This window comes from Pipistrellus kuhlii, unplaced genomic scaffold (genome assembly GCF_014108245.1).
Source record: "Pipistrellus kuhlii isolate mPipKuh1 unplaced genomic scaffold, mPipKuh1.p scaffold_m20_p_9, whole genome shotgun sequence".
Taxonomy (NCBI): Eukaryota; Metazoa; Chordata; class Mammalia; order Chiroptera; family Vespertilionidae; genus Pipistrellus; species Pipistrellus kuhlii.
In genome coordinates, this window is record NW_023425595.1 from 12640762 (window position 1) to 12664638 (window position 23877).

Consider the following 23877-nt stretch of genomic DNA (forward strand, 5'->3'; position numbering starts at 1 on the left):
AAAAAAAATGAAGATATGAAGACTAGACCAACAAAGGAATATGATTAGGTTTTCAGTGCATGAATTTTACTGCTGTATGCAAACAGAAACATACACTCCCACCTCTCCCCTCAACACATACACTATATACCTCTCTTGCCACCCAATACTAGGTCAGATAAAGCTTTTGACAGCTTTTAGTTGCCATTTGTCTAAGTCTGGGCACTGTGGTACTCTGCTAACTCAAGCATTATAAATCATCTTTATCCAGAAGATCCAGGCACTGCTCTGCACTCCTACAACACCAAACTGAAAATGAACATAGTGTTCAAAATTGCTAAAAATAACTTGGTTCCAAATTTAGACTTAGAAAGACTTAGTATGTCAACTTTATCTGATTTTTGCTTTTCTCTTCTTTAGGAAATCATTGCGGTTTATACCAGTTTCTACAGATGAAATAAAGTTGAATCCCTGTCCAGTCAGGGCTGACTTTAAGACAACGCCAGAAGAGTTAGGGTTATTAAGTTTAATTAAACTGACTTCCTCCTAAAGGAAAAATAAAAACTTGAAATTGGCATCATGATTTTGTTGAAAAATTATGTTTTCTTTCTGTATAAATAAATAATTGGTATGCATTTTTACTTAGGTACCTGATCCTTAAAAAACCCTAATTCAGTGAAGGTCCTGATTTAGTGAAGGTGTATTTTTAGATACTATTATTCATTAAGGGTATGGCTTATTACTTTAATGTTTACTATTAGGTATTTCATATTACCCACTTAAGTTTTATTTATTTACTGTTCTATGTAGTAAATTCAGCAATATATCCTCAATGACAATGGTTAGATCTATTTGATCTGAACCTCTGAAAACTATTCTAAATTTTTTTTTTGAAATGTGCCAGAGACTAAAATTTGTGCAGAATTTAAATGTAATATACTAACTCCTGGGAGAGACCAAGTCCTTTTCTGTGAAGATGCTTTAACTTCTGTGTGCTCTTCTACTTAATCGGTAGAGTCCTAAAATTAATGTCCATCATATTTGAGTAATTATTGCAAAGGAAATTTAATTTCTATTCTAGAATATAAAGACCACTCTCTTAATTGAAATTTGATGCCATGTTTTCCTTTCTCCCCCATATGTTTCTTCCACACTTGAAATAATTGATGATTAAGGCCTTTAAGTATGGCATTGTCCTGTCAATTAAGAGCAATTCATTACCTGATTACCCACCATCAGCTGTTTATGCTGTCTTCTTTTCACTGAAGTGGGAGTATACCTAGCAATACACCAAAAAAATCACTTTGACTTTGAGGAGACTTCTTGATTTTTTGGTGTATTCAATTCAACTGCTTATATTCAATTGCTTAATGAAATATACATTTTGGGTGCTATATCCTTCTGGAAACAGATTTTGCTAAGATATTTTTCATTAAGTTTTTAACATTTAAAGTGCTTCTATCTTATCATTTTCAATAAAATGTTGTATTTGATTGTTTACTTGTTAAACAAAGAATTTAATCATTGTCATAACAGAACTATCCTCTGGCAGTTAATAGAAAGGCTTAAAATGTATGTCAGGTGATACTACCAGCGCACTGTGACAATTTATTTAATCCTAATAATCCAAAGAGTTATGCTATGTAAAGATCTTAGTTGCGATGTAAAGATCTTAGTTACTATGGCCTGATGTCCATTCTGTCCCTGAGAAACTATTCTCTAAGGTGGATACTATAAGCTTAAGTTTACAGAGGAGATAACTGAAATCTTAGAGGTTAACTGAAGTCTTAAGAGTTTAAGTAACTTCCTCACTCAGCTCTTGCTGCAGTTCTAAATTAAAAACAACTGTGCTCAAAGGAGTACTTTTTTTTCACTTCCTCATTTCTTTCTCTTAAAACACATTCTCTTCCCTTTCTTCTTTAGTATTCCATGCAATGGCTCTAACTGTTCTTCCTGCAGTCCCTGCCCCTTCCTACTCATCTACCCATATGTTCTGCTTGTATTTCTTGTTCCAACAATAATTTCAAAGTCAGAGATAGTTATTCCTGGCGCCACTTTCCTAATCAACACTATACCTCCAGGAAGCACAGTGAAATCTGAAGGCCACCCATGGATGTGGTTAGCACATTCTTCAGTTTCCCAACAAAACATTTTCACTGCCTCCTCTAAAGTGTTGCCTAAGGCAAAGATCCATTAAGCCTGAATTAGAGGAGGCCTCTGCTTTCTGGTAAAAGACACTGTAATGGTCCTTACTGAGTGTCTCCAGTGTCTCCTACTCATGGCAAGATGGGCTTGAGAGGAAAGAAGTCTGTCAAGACCTGAAGCCTCCAAGGTAAACCCTGTAGAGTCCTCTTCACTGTCTTTCTTATCTGTTAAAGGTGTCACCCAGTGGGCCACTGAGGATGTCTGCAAAGTTTTGTGCTTGACTGCTATGTAGACATGGAAAGTTGAGCTCTAAGATGGTTTCCCCTGTTATGCCATGGTAAAAAATGTTAGATATAGTTATATGGTTAGTTATTTGGAAAATGTGGGCATGGATGCCATACATGCAGGCACATACCCCTTAGATATATTAAATCCAAGTGGTTGCACCCAAATTTGGCTGCTAGCTCTGGCAATAAAGGCAGTCTAGATACACTTGAGGTAAGCAATTTGGTCCATGAGCTTCTGCATAAATCCAGGGGACAGTATAAAGTAATAATACTCTAGAGACAGCTAGGATCTGCTCTCTACCTCCTCAAATTGCTGGCTTCATGGCCTTGGGCAAATTACTTTACAACTTTGATGCTCAGCTTCCTCACCTGAAGATGGCAAAGATCATAACAATATCATCTTTTCATATAGATGTTGTAAGAATGAAACCAGTTAACATAAGAACATTTAAAACATACTGAAAGCTAAATGAGTGAACCTAACTGATTGGTTCTTAGGAACAAATAAGTAAGTACTTTGTCCAGTAAGAAAAAGCCAAATGGACCATATTAGAGAGCATAGTTAATTTTACTTGAAGGCTGAAAATTCTCCCTGATATTCATAGTTATTTTTAAAAGTTGTGGATGAAAAGGAGCCACATACTAAACCTGACAAGCTCAGAGGAGGCCTGTGTGGTGGCCTTGCAAATGCAGATACTGAAAGTAACCACAAAGGCCCTAGCTGGTTTGGCTCCTGTAGACCAAAATGTCCTGGGTTTTATTTCAGTCAAGGGCACGTACTTTGGTTGCAGGCTCCTTTCTCGGCCAGGCCCTGATCAGGGCTCATGCAAGAGGCAACCAATCAATGTGTTTTTCTCACATTGATGTTCTGTCTTTCCCTCTCTTTCACTCTTCCTGAAAATCAATGAAAAAAAATATCAACAATAACCACAAAGGATGGTCTGAAATTAAAACTTTTTAAATAAAAGCAGTTTATGGTGGGTAGACATGTCCTAGGCCAGCATCTTTCCTGACAAAGGTCAATCTTTATCTTAACTGAGCCTTTCTATTTTCTTTTTGCATCTCTGATAATATATCATTGTAATGTCAAAGTATTTTCCCTTTTTCTTGGCCTCTTGAAGCAGAGACCACAAATTCCCTCATTGTTAATCATTGTTAATCATTGACTGTTAACTATGCTGTTAACTATGCTGAAGCCATTTATGTAAAAATACGTTTCTAACATCTCATTTTTCATCCAATCCCAGAGGTTTCTCCACTTTGCTTTCTCCAACTCCCTAATCTATCACCAATGTATTTCATTGTAAACCACTTGTGTCTGCTTTTCTGACTGTAATGTATAAAATAAGGTGCAAAACTGCCTTTCTCTGGAGCATTATCTCAATCCATTGAGATTTTGCTTCCTGGCAACTGTCGACAGCTTGGATCAAATAAACTCACAGAGATTCTTCACAGGTCTGAATATTTCTTATGTTGACAAAATCAAGTTAAGTTATGTGGTTAGAATAATTTTCCTCTCTCTAGAACTTCTCTGGAATTTCTCTGTATAGTGCATTCCAAACCCTGCAAATTTTTCTGTCATCATAAGTCATGGAGACCAAACATTCATTCATTTATTACCTTGTAAAGACCATGCTTAAACTTTAGTATCTGTTGGGAAATAGGTGTACATTTTAGATAAAATATCTAATATGTGATAATGTATGCAATGAACAGAGCATTGGTCCTTCTTGATCTGATAGTTCATTGTTTCTTCAGCTTCATTCCTCACCCCTCCTGATCTCAAAGCTAAGTCAAGCCTTTTTTCTTTCTTTCAGGAACAAAAACCTCCCAGGGTAAGCTCTTGCCCAATTAATTTAGGCGTAACTCTAACCATTTCAAGCACTGATGTCTCCTTTCTGAGGAAAATGTAAATGTTCTCTTCTCAGGGTACACTAATATATGACCTTTATGATTCTTCTTACAGGCCATCCAAATCCTGAATAGAGTGATAATCCTGGCTCTGGGTATTTTTCTGGGTTCTTTACAAAATTTATCCAATCTCTTCAGGCACTTCTCTTTTTTTACCTTTTACACAGGCTACCCACTATGGGGCGCTGTATTTGTGAGTATTCAAATACCTTAACCATAAGTGATTTTTAAGATACCACTGCTAGAAATGTGTTTGATTATTAAAGTATCATTCTTAGCTGATTTGAAGGTTACATTATGTGGGTTTGATTTTTAATTCTTGACAAAAACTTGTTTTAAAAACAAAGCACCCTACTTTCTGATGAAAAGAAATCACATTGACTGGTATGAAATTAAATGAGAAAATGAGAATATCTAGTCCAATATTTTCTGAAGCTTAGATAAAAATGTCAGGCTGATATTATATACTGTAGGCCCAGCACACAAATTTGTGAATCAGTGGGGTCCATCTGCCTGGCCTGCAGGATTGGGCCAAAACTGGCTCTCTGACATCCCCCTAGGGGTCCCAGATTGTGAGAAGTCACAGGCCCAGCTAAGGTATCCCACCGGTGAATGATCAGGGCCAGGGAGGGATGCCAGAAGTTGGCAGCTAGGGAAGGGACTGCAGGAGGGCTCCAGGGCATATCTGACCCATCTTGCTCAATCCCGATTGGCTGGACCCCAATAGCAAGTTAATTTACTGGTTGGAGTTTCTACCCCATGGTGGTCAGTGTATATCATAACGATTGGTTGACCAGTTGACTGTCTGCCCTCTGGTTGTCAGTGCATGTCATAGTGACTGGCCTTAGCATATCATTAGCATATTATGCATTGATTGGTTGAATGACCTACCAGTCAACCCAACACTAAGCATATTGAGCTTTTATTTTATAGAACACATGTGTATATAAATAAATATGATTTATATTTACTATACATATAAGCGTAAAGATATATATATTACATTAAGTATATATTAATTATGTTTTTAAAGTATGCACACCCACATAAACCTATACAAAATCAGATAAAATTAAATGAAAATGTAACTTTACTCAAAATTTAAACTAATTTAAAATTGTATTTATGATAACATCAAGTATAATGTTCTAGGATGTGAATTTAAAATAGAAGGTTTATGTTACTATTGCTAGGTATACTATGGGAAGACCAAGAAAAAAATCATGGCAACTTCTATTTTCTTATCTGCTTCATTTCCTCTTTTCAAACAGTTTATTATTTCAGGATCTATATCTGTTGCAGCTAGCAGAAAACCCACGAGAAAGTTGGTAAGTGGCAGTTCTTCCTCTTTTTCTATGATCATAAGAATAGAAATGTTATCTATTAATAATAAAAGAGTAGAGTTTGAAACTCCAACTGAGATGCCACGTCTCTTTAATGCAGAAGAAAATTCCTTTTCTTAAGGCATCCAAATGGTAAAGCATCAGAAAATCATATAGATTGTGAATATAATCACTGAGATGGTTATGATGAATATCTGATTAATCCAAAGCATAGAAAAAAGCTTCTTGATTTTTGTGTTAAGTTTAAGCAATATAATTATTTTGAGTACACATTCTCCCATAACTAATTCCACAAGTGAAAGCCAAAAATTTGATCCTTATTAAACAATGACTCTGTCCATTATGTTTTCTCACTACATTATCTATCCAATTACACTACTTTCCTGATCCATTCACTCTTCCTCTTTTGTAGATGGCTATTTTTCCTTAATGTTCTATAAGCATCCAGTTACTTCTCTCAAAAGAAAAAACACACACATATCTTGCCCTTCTTTTCTCCTGTTAGCTATAGGCACATTTTGCTTTCTCTTTTGTAGCTAAACCCCATAAAGGAATTATCTGTACTCTGTCTCTGATTTCTATCTACCTAGTTTCAACTAAACCTACTCCAATAGACTTTATTTTCTTCTCTTCTTCACCTCTGTAACCGCTCTCTGTAAGATTACTAAAGACTTCTACAATGGTAGCAGCGAGGTCAATTCTCACTCATCATCTAACTTCCTCCATGAGCAGCACTGAGCTTGCAGCTGGTTGCTCATTCCTTCTAGTAATATCTTCACTTTGCTTCCAGGACACCTTGGTTGGCTGGTTTTCCTCCTGTCTTTTTAGTCTCTTCCTTTTGATTTTCTTTCCTAATGCCTTTTCTTCTTTCTGACCTTTTAATGTTGGGGTGCTCTTGAGACCAATTCTTTGTTTCCTTCTCTGCTCACTCCTTTGACAATCTTATTCATTCCCATGGCTTGGAATGACATCTTTATGCCTAGAATCCTGAAATAAATACTTTCAGCCTAAATCTCTCTCCTGTGCATCAGACAGCTATATCTGATTGCTTTCACTTAGAATTCTAAAGCCAACTCCTATTTTTCTTCAAAAACCTTATCCACTGTCTTCTTCATGTCAGCACATGGGAAGTTCATTCTTCCAGATTTCTAGAATTATCCTTAGTTCTTCTCCCTTTAACAACTTTGAATCTAGTTTTCAGAAAATCCTGTTGGCTCTGCATTTAAGCTATATCAAGCTATATTTGACCTTTGCTCATCTTTCTACTGATAACACTTCATCCATTCTACCACTGTTTCTCGTAATCAGTCTCCGTTCTTCTTTCTTTGGCCCTATCTAAACTAGTCTCACTAAAGACATTGATGTTCCCTTTAAAATATAAATCTAATTGTTTTCCCTTTACTCAAAATTCCTTAAAGGCTCTATATTTTTCTCAGAGTAAGAACCAAAGTCTTATCCAAGATCTATAGGATCGTATATGATCTGCTGTCTGTTCACTCTCCACCTTCATTTCTTGATATTGTTTATGTTGTTCAATCTCTTCCACCCCCTTTGCTCACCTTGCTTTCCTGGAACACACCTGGAACACGGTGGCCTCAGGGTTTTAAAACCAAGTATTTCTTTGACTGCAAGAACAGTCTCCAAATATGCTCAAGGCTGACTCCCTCAGTTCTTTAATGCCTCTCCCCATGTGGCATCCTCTTTAATATCACAAACCTCCACTCCTCTCTCTGGGTTCCACATCCTCCTTACTCCACTTTGTTATCCCACAGCACTTAATTACTTTGAAAAATACTATATAATTTATCTATTAATTTCTTTTGTTGTTATTATTGTTACTGCTGCTAGAATGTAAGCCCCATGAGGGTGGGGATCTTTGTTCACTGATGTTTTCCCAGCATCTGTGATATTGTTGGTTGTGTAAACAATGTTCAATTGATATTTATTTATATGAATTGTAGACAAAAGAATGAACTATGTGCTACTTATGTTAACTGAAAATTCTTACTGCTTTTTAGATGCAAAACAGTTTTGGGTTAAATATCGCCAGTGCTACAATCGCACTATTAGGGTTTACTTTTCTCTCAATAAATTTAGCATTTAACAGCCTTTTGTTCAAGAATTGTCAGTCTACACTGTCACCAGATTTGTGCATTTATCTGGGAGCCTAATCAAACATACGTTTTAAAAATTTATATTTAATTATAAAATATTTCAAGCAATCTAAAATGTACGCTAATACCCTGCCTTGATTTGAATCTTTGCTCTGCCATGTATTGGCTCTGTGATGAAGGACAAATTTGATAACCTCTCTGTTTTAGTTTTCTCATCTTTGTTTTTTGAAATTTTATTTATTAATTAATTGGGGTGACATTAATCAGCATGAACGTATAGGTTTTATGTGTGGATATCTGTTATAAGATCTGTATATTGCACCATGTACCTACCACCCCAAGTAAAATATTCTCCTGTCACCTCATATTAGGACTCCCCTTCCTTCTGGCAACTACCATTCTGTACAGTTTTCTCATTTTTGAAATGAAGGTAGTAATAGTACCAATCTCACAAGGGTTGGTGCAAGGATCAAATAAGTTAATATGTGATAAGCAATTAAAATAGTGTTAACACATTGAATTATATTTTTATTAACATTGCTATTACTATTATTAAAATCCCCGAAGAGATTAAATTAAAAAAATGATATTTCACATCTTACTTCCTAAAACTAACTTGGAAGATTTATAAGTTCCTCTGTGGTCTGAGATTTTCAAATAATGATTCATTGAAGTGTTGGATGCCTTCACTTTTGAATTTATTTGAGTGTGATATTTTCAATGGAAAAGGACTTTAATAACCTTTCCAAATTATAATTTGTTGTTTATGTTTAGGTACTCTCCCTTTTCTGAGGTCAACTTAGAAATTAATATATTCCTTTAACTTGTCCATTTTCCCCATGATGATTTATGAACTATTATTTGCAGACTCATTTCTAATCCTCTGGTTTGCTGATGCTATCCATGAAAGTTTGTGTCCTCATTTTCTTCATTATATTGTTCATGATATAAATTTATATTTATATGGATCTAATTTCTATGAATTTTATGGTATTTTTCCTCAAGAGGAACAGTGTATTTGCTTCTTTCAGGTGCCTCAGTTAAAGAAAAGGATCACTAATCTAGTTAATTTTTTGTTTAATGTTTTTTCCTTTTATTTTAGTTTTTAGAAATAGTGTAAATGCCTATACCTCCATGAAATGGTGGAGGGGCTACTTTAGTCCATTTTTAAAAATTGCTTTCTGGCCTCCTTAGTTTACTGCTATTCCAAAGGGGAGATGTTAGTTACGGGGTCAGAATTTTGCCTCTATAGCCTCTTCTCCCCAATGACTACTTCACATGCCTTGATGCAGAAATACAGCGTCTTTCTCTTTCCAGGAAAAATATTTCCACTTTTTCAGATTGATATTGTGTCTCGTATAGAGTGCTGATGTGTGGTTATGTGTTAAACCTAATTTATGGTTTGCTTTGTTCTATTTTATGGGAGGGGAGGTGTTATAGTTTGGGTTCCTGTTGACATTTTTTCCCTCTGAATGTTTCTACTGCATTTGATATGATGCATCAAATTCTCTAGGGCCTTGTGTCTCTAATGCTGATCCCTACCTTGTTGGAATTAAGCATAACCATCTCTGTCTCAGCCATGTGGTGCAAAGCAAACGGATGTAGTTCAAGAGAGGTAGGTTTGTTTAAATGATTAATAATTACCATAGTCTGCCATCCTCCCTCTAGGGCTCGAGGTCATTTCTGACTCTTGAAGTTGAAAAGAAACTTCTATGCAGTGGTGATTTGTGGGGTTCCTGGAGTTACTGATGGTATGAATATTAGAGATAGAATGAAAACTAGAAAAAATTCCAATGTAAAAATGCAAGAGGAAACAGTGTATTTCATATCTAAGCACACACATTTTTTTTGTTCAGATAGAATTAAATTATTATTTTTATAGCATCACTTTTTAGCTGTAAACCAAGGAAAAATCACCAATTCCTTTTAGATTTTTGGTATTTTAACTGAAAAAATTAAAACATTTTCATTCATTTCTGATGTTTGTTGAAAGGACTGTGCATATAATAATTTAGCAGAGTAATAATCAGTGGACGAATTTTATCAGTGATGATCATGATGATAATTGGAAGGAAAGGGAGACAGGTGATGATCCTATTCCTGGAGATTGATGATGTTTTATTTTTCAGGCAATTTCCTTACCTTTCAATTCTGTGGAATTATGAGCACATCCTTATTAAAGTAAATCTGAGCACAAGGAAATTCAACCTCACATCTCCATGAATTAGAGTTCCATCCAAGAGACAAGAGAACATGAGCCTATGAAATCCAACCATGAGAAACTTGGATATTTGACTCAATCTTTTCTGTCTTAACTATAAATGCCATTCATATGTCTTGATACAGAGTGACAAATATGCCTCTTTAGGCAAACTTGGCTTTGTAACTTTTATGATCACCACTTCAAAGTTGTCCCCACCTATGACATTGCTTTATAAGGTTTAAAGAGAACAGGGAGAATAATCTCCATCTCATGTATTCTCTCTCAAGTCCAACTTCCTTTTACCCAATGAGAAGAAAAATAAATCAGATGTGTGTTTTTTTATTCCAGAAAAATACTTCTAGACTTTAGCTGACATCAACATTGAAAAAACTGTCAATTGAGAAAAAAAAAATCACATCATCATCTTGAAGACAAATTTGACTGAATTTAAGGTGAGAGGGTTAAGCCTCAAGATTTTATTTCTATCAGTGGCTGAGATGCATTCCCACATGCCCTGACACAGAAATCATGATTTAGATTGGGGACTTTGAGAGCAAGGTCAATATTTATTCTTCAAAGCATGGTGAGAAACTGCAAATCAGAGAAATAAAGAATTAAGGCTTTAAACTCACATGGATCTGGGTTCAAATTCTGATACTGTGTTAATTTGAGCATAGTACTTAACCTCTCTGACCTATTTTTCCTCATCTGTAAAGTAAGTATAATAGTTGCGAATACTATTTCAATGGTTTTTATGACGGTGAAATAAAAGTAAAGCTAATAGGAAATAGCACCACATCTCCTTGACAATGGTCTTGCTGTTGTTGTTCATCTTGTTGCTCTGGGACCTTGGTCAGGTATGCAGGGAAGATGGCACAAAGCCTCACACTTCCACTGTGGCTCCCCAATACTCTCTGATGTTAAAGCTCCTGATATATCTGGATCCTGGTTTATAAATCTACTGCTGAAGTATTTATATATATGACCAATAAATTAATTGTCCTGATACTGAACTGACTCATCCACAATATAAGTTCATACCCATGAGTTACTTTTATCTCCTTGTTTATAATATGTACAAAGATATTTCTACACTCTCTATTAATTCTTACATCTCTTCTTCAGAATATATGTACAAAGATCTTTCTATGCTCTCTACTAATTCTTACATCTCTTCTTCATCATATATATATATGATGACCAAATTATTATGACCACCTGACCTTTGTAGGCAAATTAGCTGTACACTGCATCGTATGGGATATGGAAGCCAAAGGCCTGTTCGAACACCTTTGCTGTCTGCAGTTACCAAGATAAAACGTCTCCAATTCATATAGGAACACAAGGATTGGATAGTCGAGCATTGGAAAAAAGTCATGTGGTTCGATGAATTACATTTTCAGTTGCATCATGCAGATGGCAGAGTGAGAATTTCACAGAAACAGCATGAAAGCATGCACCTGCATGCATGAGTACAACCCTTCAAGTCGGTGGGGCAGTGTTATGGTTTGGGGCATGTTTTCCTGGTATGATTTGGACCTTTTAATTCATATGGAACAATGTCTGAATAGCACAACATATCTAAGTATCATTACTAATCAAATTCATCCTATCATGTTGATGGTGTATCCCAATGGAGATGGCTTCTTCCAACAAGACAATGCACCAGGCCATGCTGCTCGTATTGTGCAGGAGTGATTTCAATAATATGAGCGAGACTTTACCTTGCTTAGGCAGCCCCTACAATCACCAGAACTCAATCCAATTGAGCATTTGTGGGATGAAGTTAAAAGAGCCATCAGGCAGCTGGTTCCACAACCATCAATTCTCACAGAACTGGATAGTGCTATTCATCAAACATGGTGTCAGATTCCTCACATTAGTTTTCAACATCTTGTGGAGTTAATGCCAAGAAGAATCACTGCAGTATTGAAGGCAAAAGGTGGTCCAATGAAGTACTGATTGGGTAAGTAGTCCTAATAATCTGGACACTCAGTATACATAAAATTTGTTTTTTATACACTCAACAATCATTTATGGCAGTGGTTCTCCACCTTCCTAATGCCATGACCCTTTAATACAGTTCCTCATGTTGTGGTGACCCCCAACCATAAAATTATAAAATTGGTACTTTATAACTGTAATTTTGCTACTGTTATGAATCATAATATAAATATATGTGTTTTCTGATGGTCTTAGGCAACCCCTGACAGTGGTTCTCAACCTGTGGGTCATGACCCCTATCACAGGGGTCGCCTAAGACCATCAGAAAACACAGATATTTATATTATGATTCATAACAGTTATGAAGTATCAACGAAAATAGTTTTATGGTTGGGGGTCACCACAACATGAGGAACTCTATTAAAGGGTCACGGCATTAGGAAGTTGAGAACGACTGATACAGGGAATGCCTACTATGTGCCATGTGTTGTGTTAGGAGTTTGGCACATAACAGAATGATATTAAATACCTGGGTAGTTTGCATAAATCTTTCTCTTTGCATTTCTGAGGTCATATAAATGAAGAGACAAAGGTATTCTCTTCAAGTTTGGACTCAGTGCTAGCCTTTTAAGACTACTTCTCTTGTTCTGTGAACAATATTTTGTCAATTCTGTGGAACATTAGGAGGTTGATATCAGTCTCAGCCTCTCTCTTAACTTTGGCATCTTAACAATATTTATGGAACCCATTCTTGACACACTTTCAATGTGTAACATGTAATTCATGCATATTTATTTTAAATAATTTGAACATTCAGCTTGAGAAAACAATTCTTCAGATGTAATCTGAAAGCAAATTTCTTTTGAGTTTAGGGAAATAAATCTAGTGTGTAAGTGAGAAAAGAACCATTGCTTGTCAAAGAGGAAACCAGATGGAGAGCAGATAAAAAGCATGTGCTAATGCGTTGTCAGAAGGAGGAAATTATGTGGTGGGGAAGAAATGTTAGCTCAATTATCTCTTCCTTTCAGGCAGCCATGTGATCAAAATTCATCTTGATAAATTTGCCCTGACCAAAAAACAAAAATGATTTTATCTTATGTTCCAATGTTCACTATTGGGAAAGATGATGGAGCATGGACAAAAGGACCCATAGTGTGGGTGCAGAAGATTATACACATCTCAGAAAGTGTAGGAAGAAGATGCTGGTGGGAATTGGTATATGAAGTAATTTGGAGGTTTGCATTTTTCAAGGTTCTATTGAAATTTCTTACAAAATTGCATCATGTCCAGACACTGAAGACCATCCTCTGTCTGTTTCCTGTCTAAATCTCAAGTCTAATTTCTGATTATTTGCTGCACACATAATGAACTATTATATATTCCCAGAAAATACCGTAGACAGGCATTTCTTCAGGTCTTTTCCAGCAGAGGTGGTTTAATTTCACTGAGGGAGAGGAAAGGAATCTCTTGAGGCTATGATTAGCAGCCTCTGATGTATTATATTGTTAATATCATATTTGTCCGTTCTACTCTGCTGTGAGCTGGACAAGCAACAGGGACCACGGTACTCATCTCTGCATGCTCAGTGATACCAGCAGTAGTTGACATGCTTTAATAAGTCCTTTTTAGATGAGTGTATAATTGAATGATGTTTATTTCTTAACTAGAGGCCTGGTGCATGTGACCCTGGGAGGGGGGGGAGTCCCTCAGCCCAGCCTGTCCCTTTTTTACAGTCTGGGAGCCCTCAGGGGCAGTAGGTGATCTAGCAATCAAGGGAAAGTGATGCCCTCATCACACCTCTGCTTCTACCACTGCTGGTAGCATAAGCCTCGGCCAGCCTTGGTTACCTGCACCTTGGGCCGGCCCTGAGTGGCTGGGCAGCTGCCATCCCAGTCTTGCCTGCACCTCAGTTAGCCCTGCTTGCCTAGGCCTCAGTCAGGGGAGGGGTGCAGGAGAACCCAAGGCCCCCCGGCGGGGCTGAGGGGACTCTAGCGGCAGGCGTGGATGCTGGCATCTTGTGATGGTCAATTTGCATATTACCTATTTCTTTTTGAAATTTCTTTATTGATTAAGTTATTACATATGTCCTCATCTCCCCCCTTTTACAATATAGGATTATAATAACACATTGCTCAAGGCCACCAATTCCTGAAGACACAGTAGGAAGATGGCACATGAGTTAATAAATTTTGTTATGAAAGGCATGCTAATACATATATCTTCTAGTGTCCTCTGTTCATATAATTAGCTTAGTTTCCTGGATAATGTAGATTTTATCATACCTCAGAGAAACAATCCAGATGATTAGAGGTACAATTTGTAATATCTTACAGTTTACTGATGAGGCATTCAAGGTTATGTCTATAATTAAACTGAAATGAAAGTGTCCTAAGTCTGTGAATCTCACCTGTATATTTGGTTTGTTATGGTATAGCTAGTTATGAAATTAGAACAAACACATTTGTTTACTGGTAGCTCTAACCCTAATTGTGACATACTGCTCAGTCCAATGCTGCTGAGACCTACTCATAGGATTTGCCATCAAGTCCATGCCCCTCAGTGTCTCTGCTATCCCATCCTGGTCATCACAAAAAATCAAAGCAGCAGACCATTAATTTAGTACTTTAGAGGACAATGGAGTCTTTAGCGTGAAATCGTCTTAGCTTTCACAGTCTGTCAGGAATGGTGCACAGCAGTTCGAACTCTGCCTGTTTATTTTCTGAGACCATCTGTGGCAAAGCTAGATACATTGTGTCCAAAAGAGAGAAAGAGAGAGAAATACAATAAATATTGAAGTCGGAGATGAATCCAGAGATTCAGAGGCTAAGACATACTCCTATTCGTGAATCTAAGTATGATTTGAACAGGGATGATAGGCTTTTCAAAGGTACCATGGACAAGCTTCCGCCATAGAAATGGCTGAACTGGGACACAAGTAGAGAGGGACAGCTCTCTCTGTTCTGTAGTTTTTTTTCTCACCTTCTCAATCAGCATTAAACTGTTTAGTTTTTAGGGTCTGTGAATCCTGCTGGTCGCAGGAAGAGTTATTTTACAGCAGTCTCAGTAGACAACTCAATTTTTCTTTTCAAAATAGCAAGAGAAACCCTGTTAATCTTAATCAGCCAGTAAATTTATCTGCCTGACAAATGTCTTCACTAGAAAGATAATCATCAATGTAACGAGCCAATCCCTTTTAACTGTCCACCCGGAGCACACCCTGAGAGGAAGCCCACCAAGGCTTGTCTGTCATTAACAATATTCTTCATCACTGGATAGCTCAATTAATAATAATTTAAAAAAATGGACTCGGAAAATAGAAGCAGAGCAGATCTTGCTCTCCCAAATCCACAAGATTCCTCCAGGTAGGCACAGGTTATTATTATTTTTTTTACTTTCTGTTAAGTAAATCTAGGTTACCTACCTTCTGAACTATTTCTGTTTTTTCTCTTAATTTTTATTGTTGAAAGCATTAAATAGTTCCTCCTTCCCTTCTTCCCCTCCCTCATTAACCTCTTCTAGCCTGTTCCTGTCCTCCCATCCTCCTCCCCAGGTCCTCACCACCCCATTGTCTGTGTCCATATATGTATACAATTTCATTGTTAGTTTTTTATATGCTCAATTATTTAGTGATCCAGACAGAAATAGTCACAATGGTGGGCAGATGTCAACTGATAGACTCAGTTTTGGACCTATCTGGTTTAATTAATGTATTGCTATACCTTACCAGTAGTTCTCTCTGGTTGATGGAAGGAAGGTCTTTACTCAGCTTGTGAACTGGGAATAAAAGTTTTCTAACAATAGAGGTTCACATTCTAGGAATGAGGTAGGGGAGTTTGTTCTATCAATATAGATTTCTAGCCTCTGTGTCTGATGTGTGCTAAAGGACAGATACTTTTAAAAACGAAATGACCCTGGGCTTCTTTCTGGGTAGTCTTTGTTAACAGTAAGCTGTGGGATTCTGTCTCACTGTTTAGAGGGGAAATGTTCTTGGAGTGAAGGCCACTAGAGGTGGATAATTTAGGTTTCCTTTGAATAGCAAACATGAACACATGTTAAAACTTTAAACAGTTTCGGGAGAGGCTGAAAACAGAACTTTGAGAATTAATGTTCGATTGTGAAATGTTAGGCATATTCCAAATCTTTAAAAGAGACAGTAATTCCAGTTAACCTCCTCTTAGGATGAAAACAGGATTAGAAATTCAACTAACCTTTCAAAGCCATTTCTTTGCACACATGAAATTGGGTGTGCCAGTGACAAAATATAGTCACACACACTTCCACATTAAAAGGACTGAAATATGTATAAGTAAACATGTTTGATCACTTTTATTTTCACTCGTCAGCACAGATTAATGGGAAAGAACTTGGTTTAATTCTTGGATTAATAAAAAGACTTGGCACAGTTTTCATTTCACTTTGTCTTCTCTAATCACTGATTAGATATTGATTTTGATCAGTTACTTGGACCCTTTGAACCTCAGTTTTTTATTCATTGCAATAAAAATTTTAATTGCAAGACTGTTTTGAAAAAGTAAGCAATGAAAACTCTCATTTTTGTGAGTTCAAAACTGAACATAGAAAGATAGAAAATCTTCCCATTACTAAATTTCTGTTTAAACTTCACAGTGTGCCTGAAATTGAACTTTCAGAAGCACCTTTTCGTGATAGCACCCTACCAGAGAAGGCTGCCCCACCACCACGCCAGACATGGCTGACATTTTTGAAGAGGGAGCTGGAATTCCTAGGCGTAAGTGAGCTTTTTTCCAACCTCAATTAAAATAAGGACTGGTTCTAGAAAAGAACATTAGGTTGCATCAACAGTTTTCCCAGTAGGATTCGTGAGGAATAAAGAATCCAGTAGTTGAGTTGACACCAACTGGATCCTGTTGAGTAGAAAGAAGCATTTCCTCATGAATATTAGAATGAGAATGGCAAATAGGATTTGCCAACTCTGGACAATTGCTGGTGGCTAATGTAATATCTTGCTCTGAAGAATTTATAATCTTTATCTTCTCTTAGATAGAAAGGACAGTTATTGATGTCCAACATGTCTAGCTAAGTAAATGTGATGAGAATCATATTGGCCATTCCTGCATTAGGTCATGCTTGTAACAATTCTTAGAGTGGTCAGAGGATCCCGGAAGATAGCACATGTGGATTCTTTCTCAGGACTGCCTAAGACACCCAATCAATTTCCCACAGTTGGCCTTAATGGTAAGGAAATTGATACACTCTTTGGGAAATATCTTCTTATTCCATAAGAGTTATGTGTTTTTCTACAGGTAACACAAATTCTGATTGGTTTCATATGTCTTTATTTTGGAACAATTGTCTACTTCGTGTTCAAGATTTCAGAATTTGAGAAAGAGTTTTTTTCATCATTTAAAATAGGCTACCCATTGTGGGGAGCAGTAATTGTGAGTATATTCTTATAATTTTCTCTGAAATAACACTGCACATAGCTTTTCTCTTATCCAGATTAGATCTACCTACTTGTTTATTTCTAGTATTCAGATTATAGATAATAATATATTTAAATTATGTATTTGTATCTATATTTTAAAAAATATATTTGCAGTTTATAAAACTCCATGGGTTAAACATTTCAGGTTTAACACACTTTTATTACACGAGAAACCTGAGATTAATAAAAGTTAAATGAATTGTTCAAGGGAAATTTAGCCAATAAAAATAGAACCTAAATGTTTGGAATCCAATTCCAGAGAAATGTCCCTAACACTCTCATCAGTAAAGTTATTTTAAAAAAGGAAAGGAAAAGAGACTGCTTAGGTGAGGAGCACAAGGTCAAAGGCATATGATGAACTTCTCTCATGCCCTAGAAAAATCTTCAGGTGCTTTCTCATTGAATCTCTTTTAACCATTTTACTATTTAGAAACTAGATGACTGAATGAGATTACAAACATACCTAGCTTTATTGAGTTATAATTGACATATAATAAATTGCACATATATAAGGTGTATACTTGATAATTTTCACACGTGCACACATACATATGAAAACATTATCACATCAATATAATGAACATATCCATTACCTCCAAAAGTTTCCTTGTGTTCCTTAGTAGTCCCTCCTTTCTTATATTTTCTGTCTTCCCGTCCTCAAGCACTCATTCACTCATTCATCTGTTTTCTGTCACTATAGATTAGTTTGCATTTTCTAGAGTTTTATATAAATGGAATATCATACAGCATGTTCTCTTTACTGTTTGGCTTCCTCCACTCAGCATTAATTATTTTCAATTAATTCATGTCATTTTTTTGTATCTACACCTCATTCACAGGATATATTTTAAGTCTTTAAAACATCACATTGGGGGCAGAGCGGGGGAAGGAGAGAGATCAACCAAAGGATTTGTTTGTATGCATGCATATAAGCATAACCAATGAACGAGGACACAAGAGGGGTAAGGGCATGAGCAGAGAGGGGGGAGAAATAGGGGGAATAATGACAGAGATGTAATTCCTTAATCAATAAAAAAAATCACATTGGTTTGGCACTCAGTTAAAGACTTAGGACTAGATCAGAACTCTCCTTGAACTTTGGCCATATTTTATTTGAAACTTCTCTCTATTATCCTTTCATTCCAAACACTTAGCTTATTAGTGTCTCTCAATGCATCAAATAATATGAATATTTGAGATTGTTTTGAACTTATGCATTAATATTTTCATCATGTACATTCTCATAATTACTAAGTGTCTAGATGATATATGCCAGTCTCTAGAGATATGCCACAAGTACATTTCTTGCTCAAATGCGATGACAGTCTAATATAAAAGGTTCTCACACAAATAAATAGTTACAAAGTTATGGCATAATCATGGAGCAGGTATTGCTAGACCTTGCTACTCCAAAGGTGACCCATAACCTGTCAATCTTAGCATCAGTCAGGCAGCCTGCTGGAACAAAGGAAGAACCTCAAGCCCCTTCCAGGACCTACTAAATAACAATCTGCATTTTAACAAGACCCTCACTTGATTCATGAGTACATTAACTTTGTGAAGCACTCCTTAGGAAATAAGAATAAGAAAAGTGAGCTCATGGCAAACCTGAAAGGTTAACTTTGTAGAATATCCACAACTTGAGCCTGTATTTGGAGAAGGGAGTGAAAGGGACATAGAGAAGGGCGTAGACTCATTGTGTTTCCTCTCTTCCTTTGGACAGTTTGCTATTTCAGGATTTTTGTCAATTATGTCTGAAAAGAAAAATGCAGCATATCTGGTGAGTTGCAATTCCTTGAGAAGGTAAGAAAAGTTGAATTTTAGGAGTCTTGAGGGAGACATGCCATCATCTCTGATGGTATGAGATAATGTGGATATATGACTCCCCCGCCCCCACTTTATTTTGTTTTGGTTATAATCATTAAAATATCAGTTGTGTCATTTTAAACTACAATGTGTTTAAAATGTTGCCACTTGTTTAGAAAATATCCTGATACCACCCTCATCCTTGTAAGTATAGACATATGATCATATAAATGATTTGTTTACAATTAAGGAGACTATTTGAGGAGAGACTCTGTGTGCCCATGTGGGTCTTCCTGAATGGGGTCCTAGCAAGAAAGTTATAAATCCTTATTAAACAAATACATTTTCAAGAGCTCCTCTTTTAATCTCTATTTTGTATACATGCAGAATTTACTGTATTCATCCAGCCCTGAAATGTTGACGCACTGGCAGGTGCAGGAACAGGTCTAAGTGTTTTTATTATCAGGTGCAAGGAAGCCTGGGAGCAAATTTGGTCAGCGTCATAGCTGCAGGAACAGGAATCTTTATCCTGGTCACCAACCTAAAGGGCAGTTTGACTTATATCAATGTTTGCCAGCAAGCTTATGAGGATGACTTCTGTATAGCGGCCTTTTTTTCCACGGTATGTATTTCTTGATCCTAATCTAAGTAAAGAAGCCCCCATTGCCTTTTTTCATAAACACAAACCTTTTTTGCAACCTCTGTCACATAATGTGGTATTCTGTAGGTTCGTGCACAGAGATGCTGATCACCTCTTCCCCTCATCCCCAGCTCAGTTCTATAAGGTTGGAGTCAACTGCCTCAAGTAACCATCTCCTGGTTTTCGTGTGTGTGTGTGTGTGTGTGTGTGTGTGTGTGTGTGTGTGTGTGTGTGTGTGTGTGTGTATGTGTACAATTCTATAGGGACTGATCATGTGAGTGTGATGAAAACAGGAGCTGCTATAAGGGAATGTACCTTGGGACACCTAACTTGTGGCCCATTCTGTCTTTGGTTATTGTTCAACAGGAACTTGTGGCGATGATCCTGTTTCTTACCATTCTGGGGTTTGGGGCTGCTGTGTTACTCATAGCCTACAGAATTGGAGAACTACTCAAAGAAAACCAGGTAGGCAGAGACTTGATACTAAATCCTGCATGACAGGCTAAAGAATTTGAGCTTATTCCCTAAAACATATATGGCCTAAATTTCCTGAAACATTTCTTCCAATAAAGTATTTCTTGGCCTAGCTGACATGGCTCAGTGGTTGAGTATTGACCTATAAATCAGGAGGTCATGATTTGATTTCAAGTTAGGTATATGCCCTGGTTGCAGGCTTGATCCTCAGTGTGGGGCCTGCAGTGTGCAGGAGGCAGCCAATTAATGCTTCTCTCTCATCATTGATCTCTCTCTCTCTCTCTCTCTCTCCCTTTCTGAAATAGAAAAATATATATGAAAGAAAAAAAAGAAAGTATTTTTCCAAGTTTCAATGTTTTTGTTTCCAAATCTCATGTTTCAAATTACATTTCCCACTCCTAAGTAGCATAAATATCAGTATAGCTCTGTGACTGAGGGTTAGGAAAATTGAACCTTCATCGTTTTAGGAAATGCAGATGCTTTGAAATGTATTAGGCATGAAATGAATAAGCAGGTAGCATGTGATGGAACCACTCACATAACTGGGTTTATTTTCTGTCCCAGAAGAGCTCCCTTATATTTGTTCCCCTTCTGTCTTTTTTCTTTGGCTTTACTCTTACCATTTGCTCTGAAACCTCAGTGTTTTTTCCTCCTTAATTTACATCTCTCACCTGCATTTCCTCTTGTCTTACTCACCCATTGCACCTTGGATGTAAGAAAAAGAATTGCTAATACTTGATGCATATACACTTACTTAGATCTTCCAGATGAAACATACTATCTCCACTTGCCCATCTGTCCACTTGCCTGAAGCATTCAAGAGTGGCTGCCTTGTTTTGATCACTTTCCTCCAAAGACAATTAAGACAGTAGATATACCAAAGTTCTGACACACTCACCAACTTGTCATTGACTGACATAATTTATTTTGGGCCCATCAATCTGGCTTAGTTTGTTGGAGATGGAGGGAATATAATGGGAGTGTGTGGGAAAGAATATAAGATTCAGAAAGACAAAAAAGATGATAAACATCTCTTAAACAAGTCTTCTTGGTGATTGATACTGAATACTTTTTTCCTTACCAGATTCCAGAAGATCGTCTCTATGAAGAATTAAACATATATTCACCAATTTACAGTGAATTGGAAGACAGAGTGGAGACATCTCCCACTGACACATAAGAAGCTCATTCAGAACATTCTCATCCATAGCAAAGGATATAGAAAACCAAGATCTTTGTTTATGGGAATACTGGCAAAATTTCAGATCTCTCTATGATCCACCAATTTTACATTGTGATTTATTTTCCACATGGTAATATTCTGTTTCTGTACATCTAAGTATCCCTCTTGCCCAATTTGTCAATATGATTGATTCATATTTTTCTTGTTTTCTTCACACCCATCTCTTCTGGGAAATCAACATGCAATAAACATTTACTGTGTGCCTTTAACTGTGCAAATAGGAAAAACAAGAGGAAGGCTGGTCGAGAGTTGAGTAAAACTTTAACACTTTTTTAGAATTCACAGAAGTGATGGGCATGATAGATGTCTCCCACTAGATTATAAGCACCATTCAGTAAACATATCCTAAGAACTAATTAAGTGTTGTAACTTTTCCACACTTGACTCTTTTACATTGTGTATCCCAGTATTTCACCCGTAGTGGGTGCTGAGTGTATATTAATGGAGTGGATGGGTGTAGATGCAGGGAAAATATCCCACAAGGCCAGGCCAGAGGTAGAGTAGATAAGGAGAAAGAAATGATTCTGAAGTGAATTTGGAGGCAATAAGGAGACCAAATTGGTAGATATTAAGCATAGACTTAGGAAGATAGTCAGAAATTTGAATAGAAATTCTAAAATCATGTGTTAAGTATTTTGGTGGATTCATATCAGGTTAACAATGAATACTTCCTGCTTATTATATGGAGAAGCATATTACAATATATTAGAAAGATCATTGAGCTTATGAAACGAAGGGAGTCTATATTGGAATCCCAGGCTGACTGCTTACTAGTTGAACGAGTTGCAGCAAATAATTTACTCAATATGGATTTCCTTATCTGTAAAATTAAGATTAGGCATAATTTATCTGCCAGCACTAAATGTCTATTGTGAGAATACACACATACACATATGTGCTCTATCTTTAAAATGTCCTAAATATATTATTATATAAATTACCTAATTTATATATACCTCTAAGCAATCTCCAAATCTTAATAATCTCCAAAGATTTAAAACTTAAGTCTATTTTATTGTAACTTCAAAAGCCTTACTCTCTGATCCCACTTCAACTTTCTCTTTAAATGTGGTTTGTGCTTGACCACTTCACATCAGCACCCTGGCTTGAAATGTTCTGCCCTCTCTTCGGTACTTACTTAAATTCCTCCCTTCTTTAATGCCTATCATAAGTCCCACCTCATTCTTTAAGAATTTCAGCCAAGATTGCTCCTCTCTCGAGATGATGACTTTTTCAAACCAAACACACACACACACACACACACACACACACACACACACAACTTACACTATATATAACTTTCTAAATGCAAATATTTTACATTCATAATATATTTTCCCCTAAGATTCAAAGTCTCCTAAAGATCAGTATATTGTCTGAATTATCAGTGCATTCATGGACAAAATACTCACTAATATTTGCAGTGGGCAGTGGGGAGTTTAATGAAGTTACAATAGTATCTGATGAGAGAATAGGATATATCTAAGGATTCAAAATGAAAGATGAGTAAATTAATGAAGATCTTAGCTAAAATGAAATAAGTGGGCATGGAGAGAGATACATGGAGAGAAATACTAATCGGTCTTATTAACAAGTTGAATAAAAGGATAAATTTAGACAAGCAATTGGGTAAGTAATACGTTAAGTGTTTGATTCTAAGATCAAAGGAGAACACCTGGGAATGTTGAAAGAAATGGCAAGAAGTGATTTATGTATTAATGGGAAGGAGTCCAGTTAGGCCTAGATTAAGATTCATTTTAGATGGTCATTTTTTGGGGGGCCAAAAGAAATGCAACTAGAGAAAGTCTGACAGCACCCACCACAGAGCAATGGTACAAAGGAAATGTGGTGATAGAGATTCTTATCATTATAACAGAGCTCATTATTTGGTGAAGCAGATTAACACTCAAAGAGAATTATTTTGAAATAAAAGCAAAGCCAACTTAACCTTCATATGCCTATAACCAGGGGGAAAGTAGAAGGAAAAAAAAATTTAGGATGGAAAATATAAGAGTTGTTCAGAAAAGTGCATTGTGAAATAGTAGATAGTGGATAGCCCAAAATGGAGAGTGATTAGACAAAGAAGAAAATGATAACTGATCAGAGATGATATCTGCAAGTTTGGCAAGAGAAAAGTCTGCAGAGATAAATCAACTACAGGTAAGGAAGGGAGAGGGGGCAGAGAAAATACTACCAGTGGCAAAGGTTCAGAGAAATTCAGAACTGGGTATGATGATGAGGAAATGAATAAAACATTTGCAGAGGCATTTAAAGGGAATTGGGATATATGTGGTGTGAGAAATAATAGAGTGGATTGTGAATAC

The 23877-nt window shown here is 36.5% G+C and overlaps 2 protein-coding genes across 2 annotated transcripts; both read left to right on the plus strand.

The window, feature by feature from the left end:
* The first annotated feature begins 2732 nt into the window (after positions 1-2732).
* Positions 2733-9890, plus strand: LOC118713147 (membrane-spanning 4-domains subfamily A member 3). Its single transcript, XM_036427528.1, is given in 6 exon segments — positions 2733-2828; positions 4378-4515; positions 5594-5650; positions 7684-7842; positions 9293-9394; positions 9795-9890. Coding segments are annotated over 6 exon segments (648 nt in total).
* A 4864-nt stretch (positions 9891-14754) lies between these two features.
* MS4A2 (membrane spanning 4-domains A2) lies at positions 14755-23639 on the plus strand. Its single transcript, XM_036428600.2, has 7 exons — positions 14755-15288; positions 16553-16673; positions 17209-17343; positions 19114-19170; positions 19663-19818; positions 20203-20301; positions 21395-23639. The coding sequence occupies exons 1-7, from the start codon at positions 15227-15229 to the stop codon at positions 21488-21490; spliced, it is 726 nt and encodes a 241-aa protein (XP_036284493.1). The 5' UTR covers positions 14755-15226; the 3' UTR covers positions 21491-23639.
* The last annotated feature ends 238 nt before the right edge of the window (positions 23640-23877 follow it).

Excerpts from the sequence above, each read along its gene's own strand:
- MS4A2 (XM_036428600.2), top strand. The coding sequence starts at position 15,227 with ATGGACTCGGAAAATAGAAGCAGAGCAGATCTTGCTCTCCCAAATCCA. Across the intron at positions 16,674-17,208 it reads GGGAGCTGGAATTCCTAGGC|GTAACACAAATTCTGATTGG; the intron begins GTAAGTGAGCTT and ends GTTTTTCTACAG. Across the intron at positions 19,171-19,662 it reads AGAAAAATGCAGCATATCTG|GTGCAAGGAAGCCTGGGAGC; the intron begins GTGAGTTGCAAT and ends TTTTATTATCAG.